Source organism: Argentina silus (assembly GCF_951799395.1).
Source record: "Argentina silus genome assembly, chromosome: 1".
Lineage (NCBI taxonomy): Eukaryota > Metazoa > Chordata > Actinopteri > Argentiniformes > Argentinidae > Argentina > Argentina silus.
The window spans coordinates 18057892-18068023 of record NC_139655.1 but is presented as its reverse complement, the minus strand read 5'-3'; the positions used below and the strand labels follow the sequence as shown (position 1 = coordinate 18068023).

At 45.2% G+C, this 10132-nt stretch overlaps 1 protein-coding gene across 1 annotated transcript in view; it reads right to left on the bottom strand.

The window, feature by feature from the left end:
- Positions 1 to 10132, bottom strand: part of LOC310801739 (mitogen-activated protein kinase kinase kinase 11) — a 29415-nt gene continuing 19283 nt past the window's right edge. The window contains exons 7-10 of the mRNA XM_083665850.1: positions 9371 to 9542; positions 8853 to 8959; positions 8031 to 8645; positions 1 to 7061 (exon numbers count right to left, since the gene is read on the bottom strand). Of these exons, the coding sequence (XP_083521976.1) occupies positions 6466 to 7061; positions 8031 to 8645; positions 8853 to 8959; positions 9371 to 9542 (1490 nt within the window). The 3' untranslated portion in view covers positions 1 to 6465. The remainder of the gene's footprint in view (positions 7062 to 8030; positions 8646 to 8852; positions 8960 to 9370; positions 9543 to 10132) is intronic.

Sequence of the window (10132 nt, the reverse complement as noted above, 5' to 3'; positions counted from 1 at the left end):
TCAGGGTTGTGTTAAATTTTATTTGGTCTCGTTTCTTTTTGAGTTTTTCCTTTATGTTTTTCCACAGGTTAAACCCCATTAAAATAGTCAAGAACAAAAATCAAAACAAAAACAAGTACACACATTTTCACATATACGCAAAAATACACACTGACGCACAACAATAAAACATTTTCACATATACGCATGAATACACTCTGACGCACAACAATAAAAGAGTTGATTAGGCCCAGCCCAGTGCGAGATTTCACAGACACACAACGAAACGCAAAAACAACAATGTATCTCAAAGCCCAATGACAAACATCTAACTCATACGAGCCAAGACAAATCTGGGAGTTGTAAAGTGGGCGGAGAGGCAATGCAACATAATATTCATTACATAGCCTATGCTAACAAACAATACATCCGGAGAGGAATCTTGCAAAAACAAAAAGCAGATAGATACTCTACAGAGACAGGCATGAGGTTGGATATTGTCTCTACTCTCTCCAAGCCATGGAAAGCAGTGGACCTCATCTCTATCTAGGTAGATAGCAGTTTTATGCACATATATTTCAGTATGGGTGCCTCAAATGGACATTGGTGTTGGTTTGGGGTATTTTTCAATGTTCGAGTCAGATCATTTTCTCTTAGAAGGTGAGATTATCAATCTCTACCTCTGAGCAAACCTGATTTTCTGCTACATGAAAATACTGGGATTTGATCAGACACTTTCTGGGATTTATGTTTACAGATTTGGTCAAATTTGACAGCAGGCATGAAAGATGTGTCCCATGTGGCACCCATACCTTTAATCTTAAATACTCCAGTGAAGACCTCAGAGAAAATAAACACAAATCAAAACAAGCCAAAAATATGAAGCAATCAAGCATCCTAATGTAGACTCTGTCTGTGGCCCTCTTAAAAAATGTTTCAGTCCAGTGTGTAAAAAAAAGGGCCATTATAAATAAAATCTTCTCAACCTCATTGGTCCCCAAACATAAAACTCTATAGTAAGGTGATGGGACGCTGTCACAGGGAAGAATGATTTACAGTACTTATGAGTGGAATAGATTTTCACCGAAAAAGTCCTAGGGAATTGCACCATTCTCAAACCATCTTGTGTATAGCCTTGTTTTATTATTTTGATTAAAAGCCGGAGGATCTTAAAGAGACCACCTGCAGACTAGCAAACAGCCCCTGCCACATTACACATCACTTATGTCTAAATAGTCCTGATACAACGTGTCTAAAGGTCTTTATAAAATGGTCTAAGGGACAAGGAAAGGGGCAAACGGATTCTTCATTGATCAGTCTAATTCATGTTGACAATGTCATTCTTCCTTTCTATCAACATTTTAGAGAGTTGCCGATGGGCTTCATGTGCAAGGCTAAGTGTCTTTGGCACAGGAAATCAAGAGAAATGTATGTTGATTTACATAAGGTACTATTGGTACTATTGGCTCACACCACATAGACAATTACACACTTGTCCTCCACTTTTGAAAAATCTTTGCTTGTGAATGGATTTCCTGGTAACATTCAGGGTAAAATTCAGTCTCTGACTGAATCATGTTGCAAGAAAACAGATCATTGAATGTCAATAACCAGACAGTACAATAATGACGGCAGTTTGGCTGTGAAAGTGGAAAAGAGCCTTGACCTTTGAATTAATAACCCCAGATATAATTACATGTGTTTACACGCACACTTATGACCAATATGCTGGGGGCTCTGCTCTGTTGTCTTGGAAACAAATTGTCCTCTTTTCACCAGTCTCATTTATTCAATTTACAGACTCTAAATGTTATCATTTGAATGAGAACAGCAGATGGTGACCTTGAGAACTCACACTGAAAAGGATAAGAAATAATGTTTCTACTTATGAGCTAGTATGTGACCTACACCTGGCAGTGGCTTGGCCTCTCTCAGACTGCTGTTAGCTCCCCAGTGGGGCATTTCATCTTTAATCATTGGTAATGTTCCGATGTCCACACTAGCATACCACTTAGAATGAAGCATTATATTGGCCATGCATCCTAAATGCTATGCTAGTATAGTCATTGGAACTACTTTATGCAGAACAAAGGACAGTAGGGCAGGTGTTTCTGTTTACTATGGTCCATGAGGATAAATAGTCTCTCTCTAATGATAATGGGTGTATAAGAGGGGTGAAATGCAGTTGGTAGGTTTATTTTAATAAATGCCTAAAACATTCAGTCCAGGTAAGGAGAGAGAGGGGACACTGGGTGAAAGTGAAACCAGTGCTGAATGTCTGTGAACTGTGAGGGAGAGCGAATGTGCCTTGGCCCAGGCAGGAGCAATTGAAGCTAAGGACTCAAGCTAAGTGAAAAAAATAGCAACAATAATTTGATTACATACTAAACTGATACCCCTCAAAGCTTGACACAAATGCACGGAAGAAGCCTATTTGTGGAGTAGCAGCCTAGTAATGGTCTACTTGGCATAGAACTCACCTCTGTCCTCGCCAAATTCTCTTTCATTCTCCCTGTCAGCGTTGCTCGGAACACTGATTTGCAATGACGGATGGGGCAATGCCTGAAAGAGCGCCGCGTCACAAACAACTCATCAAGAGTTTCTTATTGGAGCACCTCCTTTCAGCATGTCAGTCTGATGATGATGGGCGCATGGACCTGACAGCCAACCAGGAATCAGACTCTCCTGTCCAAAAACTTTAGGGAGCATGTTGTAGGCTTGGGGGGGTAGGGCCATGGAGCTGAGGTAGGTTGTGGTTTTATATTCAACACAGAGATGATGTGTTGGTTGGAAGTGTTTCAACAACCACTAAAGGTCACTGCAAAGGTCATTATGTTTCTCTCTGGTAGTTGGACTCCTAAAACTTTTTTGAAAGTGGGCAAGCCTGGCTTAGCTTGTCACTGTGAGAATATAGCCTGAAGCCTGTTACGGATGGGGGTTGCACTACCCAGTGTAGTCCCTCTCCCTCCGGCCGTCCGCTGTGCCGCCTCAATCACAGACTTATCACCTGCACCTGTGTGTAATTGCCACTGATGCTTTATGTACCCTCACTTCCCTTCACTCCCCGCTTAGTCTTCACCGTGTTCACCGTTTGTTGGTCGCTTCGAGAACATAAGCTAATTGAATATACGAGTACTGTTTTTGGAGACTGTATTCTCCCGCTTTGTTTTCGAGCTTAAGTCCATGTTTGTATCCTGTTTTGTCTGCACTTCATGAAGTAAAGATCATTTTGTTTGGTGCCGCTAATTACTCGTCTGCCTCCCTTTATATGCACTGCACCTGGGTCCGCTTACTATACCAAAATGTTACAGAAGCCTACAATGTGAGTGAAATGAAGTTTTAGATGTATGCTATTGTAAGTCAGCTATGGTACATCAATGTTGTTTGGTATTAAAAATTGCAGGATGCTATGTGTCTGAACATCCCAACACACCCCAGACAAAAAAACAGACACTGATAAACAATCTAGTTGTGTGATCATCAAACAATGGTGAATGACTTCATAGGTGGGTCAGACATGAAATTTGGAAACCGTAGGGTAGCCTTACATACTGTAAGTCTACACTTTCTAGTTTATCAAAGGTAGGCTTTGAGGCCTTGCTGTAGAAGGCTGACAGTATTGTGATCTGAGAAGAATCTCAGCCAAATAATAAGACCTGAGAGAAGTGTCTAGGATATAAGGGTTAGGCCAAGGCAGAGACTGAAACATGAACCGAGAGATGGGCAGACAGCAATATCAAAAACCCTCAACAAGGATTTTGGCCCATCTGTCCTATGTATCTTGCTGAATTATAGTTGTTGCCAGTAACTGCTCCACAATGGCGATTGGAGGATAGCCTAGCTCCTCTGACTTGCATCTGTTCATGCTAAGGCATAGGGGTCTTCACAGGATTAGTGATAGCGGCAATAACACACCTGTCACAGCTTTAGAAGACTCTTTGATATGAGAAGAGAAAAGCCAGGGGCCGAAGCTGAGAGGCTCTATATTAAATCTCCTAGTTTACTGACAGCACACACTAGACGGTTACCAGACATGCCATGGGTTGTTTAGTTGGCCTAGAGGTCAGTACAGAGGGAAATAGGGATGTATTAAAGCTACCACATCACTAACTCCACAGCTGGTATATAAATCAACAATACAAGCCTGCGCAGAGGCATGTGAGATGGGCCGGGATTTAACCCATTGCAGACCGACACTTTCAGAACCCAGTCAGCAGTAGATCAACTGCCTCCATCTGGGACACTGCAATGCCAATCAAAGCACTTCTGAGACCACAGTGTGGAGAGCTGCTATGGAATCTTGGAAGCTATAGTTTTGAAACGACAATATGAAATGTTGTTAATTGTGATAAAAAACATTTCTGTTGATTGCTCTTACAATCCTTTGATATGACACAGTATTGCCCCTTTGGTGGTGAATAGACAAGGAGTATGCGCTGCCAAACTGGACTGGCCCTGTAGATAAACATAGCAAAGACTTTGAGGCCAGTGTCTGATTAACTCAACTGAAACATGATTGATCATATTTTAGAGTATTATCCTCATACTCTGATAGACAACTACTTGTGATGGGGACTAATGGCCAAGACATATTTGTCGTTGATATACTGTATATTGTAGTCTATGGCAAGGCCTTTGCCTGTAGTCTGTAGAAGAAGAGGGTGAAGGAGATCATTGATACGAAAAGGTCTCTCTCGCAGTACAGTTATGTGCACATCACATGGGGGAAGAGGTAGAGAGGGGATCTAGGCGCCTTATTGGTGGAGATTCAGTCCAGTCAGAAGTTTGTTAGCCAATGGCACAAAGCGAAAAAAGGACCCAATCTCTTTGGCCCAAGAGAGGAGCAGGTTGCCTGACCTGAGAGGAGGTAAAATTGATGGGGTTGGGCTTGTGTGTGATCTGACATCACATTAAATTGAAATCTGACACCTACTTATTTAAATGGATCTGATAAAGCAAGTACAGTGACACTTAAATCCCCTTTAAGATCCAAAGTTGTTTTTGTGAAACTTTATGTTGGGGAAATTAATTAGCCAAATATCTCAATGTTCATTAAATGAATTCTGTCCTTATCACAACCATAATGATCATTATCATCCAGTTTAGTTCATCAGCAGGGTTATTAGGATAATAACACAAAGCTAAGTACCCCTGGCAACACTGGGTTGACTCTCTTCACTGGATCAGAACTGTGATCATATTACAGAGACATGAGGTTTTGAGAGGGGCATTTTAGCCCAGTTTGATACTATACCCGCTGCTAAGCCAATTAAGCCAAATGTCTGTTGAGCCTCCCTCAGCCATTACCATAAATACTAGATTTTCAACCAATCCAATCTATCAGTATTGTCATGTTTGAGTGAAAGAAGCCAATCCTGACAGATTTTACTGGACCACTGGGGGGGAACAGGGGCCCTACCACTGTAGAGAGGAAGTCTAATACCCAAGCAGTCACATACTTTGGCACTTTGGCACATGAAGGGAATGTGCAGGGCAGCCCGATCTCATCTCATATGTCCTTGTGCCTCGCCAGCCACCCAAATAAATCAGTTGCATTATTGGACTGTTGTCGGAATGTTATTGGAATGTGATCTGCTTCCAAGTGGTATGCCTGGGTCCTAGTTTGTCTGGTATTAATATCCAGAAAATTGGAGTAGGCCTACAGTATCACTGCTCTCAACACTCTCAAACTGGCCACCTTTCCTGACAGAGGGTGAGGCCACACAAATACAAACCACTTCTTGCATCTACAGTAGCATCGTTAAGCTGCTTTAAGCCATTTAAGCCATTTCATAGCACTTCCCCTGAAATTGGTTACCCACTCAAGGAAGGGAACAGACACCTTAAAACACTTCACAAAATAAGGCACTCCAAACTTCCTTGCCAGAGGCTGCAGGATGGGGTACAGAGAGATAAAGCAAAGCCCAACTGTTTCCAGCTCTACAATGTCTAGGCACTTCAAAGGTAGTAGAGATGAGAGCGGGAGATATAGAGAGTCTGATTGAGACTGGAGATGGCCACTGATTTGGCTCTCCAGACAGAGGGGCGGGGGGGTGTGGTATGGGAGGAATCCTTAGTTTGGAATGAAGTGGCTATAGTTACATGTTCTGTGCACAGGCCCCATCCCACAATCCATTGTCACATTGTCACAGAGGCTAAATGGCCCAGGAATTAGCTCCCTGGGTTTCTAAGGCAACATGGTAGATAAGTGGAACCTTCCACTGTTTGGAGCACCTCTGTTCCCAACAGAGATGTCCCCTTGAGGGGTTTGTTTTAAAAAAGGCTCCAAATCCCTGTCATTCTTAACACAGGATATAAATGGCCCTACATCCATTTAGGATTGCAAAACAAAAATAACCCCCAGTAAAAAAGCACAATGACAGAGTCGACCTAACACACTCTTTGTGAGATAGGATTTAGAACTAACATGACACTCTCTGTAAGGTCGGGTTTAGAACCAACCTCATACTCTCTATGAGGTGGGGTTTAGAACCTGTCGTCTCTGAGTTGCGTAGGGGACTTGAAGGGCTTGAGTCCCAGAGTCCTTCGGGGGCGAGTCTTCTCTTTGGTGACCTCGGGAGGTTTACTGCTGCAGGCTGCCCAGCCCAGGTCGATGAGAGGCGAGTCCGCCGGGTTCAGGGGGGCCACCCGGAACGTGGGTAGGGTCGGTGAGCCGTTGGTGGAGCACGGAGCAGAGCGGGAGGTGGGGAAGGGTGCCGAGAAGGGGTCAAAGGGTGAGGGGGTGTCCGGTGTGCCTGAGGGGTCGGCCCTGAGGGAGAACGGATCACATTCCGGGGAGGGGAAGGGGTCACAGTTGGTGAAGGGGTTGGTGGGCGAGGGTTGGTAGCCCAGTGGGTGGCTGTCTGACCGGTGGGGGCCACGGCTAGCCCCGCACCCCGCCGAGATAAAGCTCCAAGGGTCGATGCGGGGGCGAATGGGGGAGGGCCGTGGGCGGGGGATGACGTTGACCTCCAGGCGGCGTGTTTTGGGGCTCCAGAGACAGGGGTTGGGGTACAGAGAGAAGGGCACGGAGGGTTTGTCCTCACACTCAAGGCTGTCCTGGCACAGAGGGAGGTCCAGAACTGAGGAAGAGGAGGAGGGAGAGAGAAGAAGCACAGATATAACATTTGCTCTTAGAGACTTTTATTGTATAAACTACGGCTGTTCAGATGGAACATTTAAGGTGCAGAATGTGAGTTTTGCACTTTGCTGCTACAATGGTTTCAAAACCTAAATATTCTAAATCGTTTTCATTTTGTAGCAATATATATTATGTGCATATCCTTTTAAATAACCAACAGGCAGAAATGGTATGTAAGCACTCAGGTGGCGTTGTGTGCAAGCTAGTTCTTGACCTCTATGCTATTTAGAAAAAATAATGTTGAAACCAAAACTTTATTTGTTCAGTCTTGAATTTCTCCCACCAAATCTCCTGATTGATGAGGATTTATCCTGGGCATTGAGCACTTTCTAAAAACTAAAATCTTTAAGTGTTTGTGAATATGGTAGAGAGGTGAGTAGGAGAGCATATGTGTGTACTAGAATATCACACTGACACCAACTCATTTATAGTGTAGAGGGGTTGGAGACATGCAGTCCACTTTGAGCATGTGCTTGTGCGTGTGGGAACAGAACTCTTGACCACTATCATACTATTTGCATGTGACTGATACAATAACAGTGCTGACTGAGTGTTTGATCTCCTATGGTGATCAATGCCCCCCTCTCACAGCCCAGAGCACTCTGTCAAAGTTGATGTTTCTGATTGCTGGAATGGTATATAGGCAGGCTACAGAAACACATTTGTTGAGTTTGGTTTAGCATACCTCCCCTGTGTGTCCATGACACACACAGCCTAATACTTATGGTAAAACCTACAATAATTTATAACAGTCAAATTGATTAATTTGTATTTATACGTTATTCCTCATTTTATGCCACAGCATACTTGTGGCCAGGTTTTCCCATAGAATTCACATTATTGTTATTTGTTAATGTGTGTGTGTGTGTGTGTGTGTGTGTGTGTGTGTAGCTGTTATACTCAGCCTCACCTAGCTGAGAGGCATGCAGGCCTTGGCTGGACCTCCTCCTCCTATCAGCTCCCTGGCCCCAGGTGTCGGAGCCCAGCTCCCCGTTGGTGTGGTGGGGACACGGGGCCCACTCCCCTGGGATGCCCTGCCCCTGCTGCTGCGGGGTCTGGAGGGTCTGGGGACTCCGGTGGCAGGCTCGCTCGCGGGGGTTAGGAGGAGGTGGTGTGAGGGGCAGGGGCCTCACCTCAGGGGGGTGAAGAGGGAAGTCGAAGATGGGCCTGGGGAGGGCGTCCAAGCTAGAGAAAGTGATGAGATCGTCCACCACTGGGGGGTCCGAGGAGGAGGAGGGGGGTTTGAGGGACATGATCTCTGGCTCTTCAGGGGTGCGATTGTGGTGGTCCTCCAGGGGTGGGGGATTAGTCCGAGGCGGCACCCTGGGGAGGACATCCAGGCAGCGCCCCAGGGCAACAGAGGCCAGGATGGAACCCCCGCCCAGCAAGGCCTGGTGGGTGTTCCTCACAAGACTGCCCAGAGAGCTGCGCTCAGGCCTGGGGGAACCCAGTGGAGACCCCCCCTCCTCACTCCCAGAGTCCCCATGAGGTAGAGCTGCCCTGGGGGGCTCCTTCACTGACAAGCCTGAATGGGGGGTGGGGTGAGAGGAAAAGGGAGAGGGAGAAAGAGAAGGGGGTGCGGACAAGGAGTTCAGCTCATGAATAGCCATTTGTAGAAACGGTTAGCTATGGCTAGTGACATGATTAGTTAGAGGTGGTAAGTGTATGTGTGAATGTGAGGTATGAAGTATGGTAATCCTAATTGTGTTTCTAGGTTGGTAGACGGGGGTACCATTTTGGGCAGACTGTGGCGTCGGGGGTCTGTACTCCTCAAAGTCATCCTTGGAATCTCCGTTCTCATTGCTGTCCATCCCTAGGAGCTTAGCTCTCATTGAAAGACTGAACACACACACACACACACACACACACACACAAACAGACACACAAACAGACGCAGATACAGATACACACACACACACACACACACACACACACACACACACACACAAACAGACACACAGGCACAGATACACACACACACACACTCAACTTACTTTCTCCTAGGACAATAACAGCCTCATAACCTCTTTGTCATTATCATGCCTGACATGAGATAGTCACACAAAGCTTCGAGTAAGACCTAAAGCATAACAATTCGATTTCTGGGCCAATACAGAGGTGTGTTTGATTTAACTCATTTTTAAACCATTGGTTCTATTGTACCAAGCAAATTAAATCAAGTACAGTCCAACTATTTGAAAGTATTTACTATGTATTTGACCAAGGTCTGGGGGTGGTAAAGTACAGTACCTGCTCTCCTGGGGACTGAGACGCAGCACTTTGGGGCTCTTGGGGCTCTTTGGGCTCTGAGGCCTCCAGTGGGGCCCAAGCCTGAGGTCCCCGTTGGCCTGCTTGTGTGGAGGGGCCTCCAGGGGCCAGACAGAGCTCAGGCCAAATGCTCGGCTGTTCTCACTGGGGCTGACTGGAGACAGACAGAGAGACATGATGCACATGCAATAGACTAACCATCAAGCCTGATCAGTTGAATCAGGTTTATTAATGCTGGGCTAGAAGAAACATGCAATCTTGGAGGTAACCCAAGACCAGAGTTGTTTGTGGTGTTTGTTGTTCTGAAAATGCCAATAAAATGTCTGGCTCAGTTGTGATCCATGATAAAACTGACTGAAACAATGAGAGTGCATTCAATGTGCGTTCCCTTCAGTAGCTGGGGTAAATGCATATATACGTGTGTATATATATATATATATACACTCACCGGCCACTTTATTAGGTACAACTGTTCAACTGCTCGGTAACGCAAATATCTAATCAGCCAATCACATGGCAGCAACTCAATGCATTTAGGCATGTAGACATGGTCAAGGCGACCTGCTGAAGTTCAAACCGAGCATCAGAATGGGGAAGAAAGGTGATTTAAGTGACTTTGAACGTAGCATGGTTGTTGGTGCCAGACGGGCTGGTCTGAGTATTTCAGAAACTGCTGATCTACTGGGATTTTCACGCACAACCATCTCTAGGGTTTACAGAGAATGGTCAGAAAAAGAGAAAATA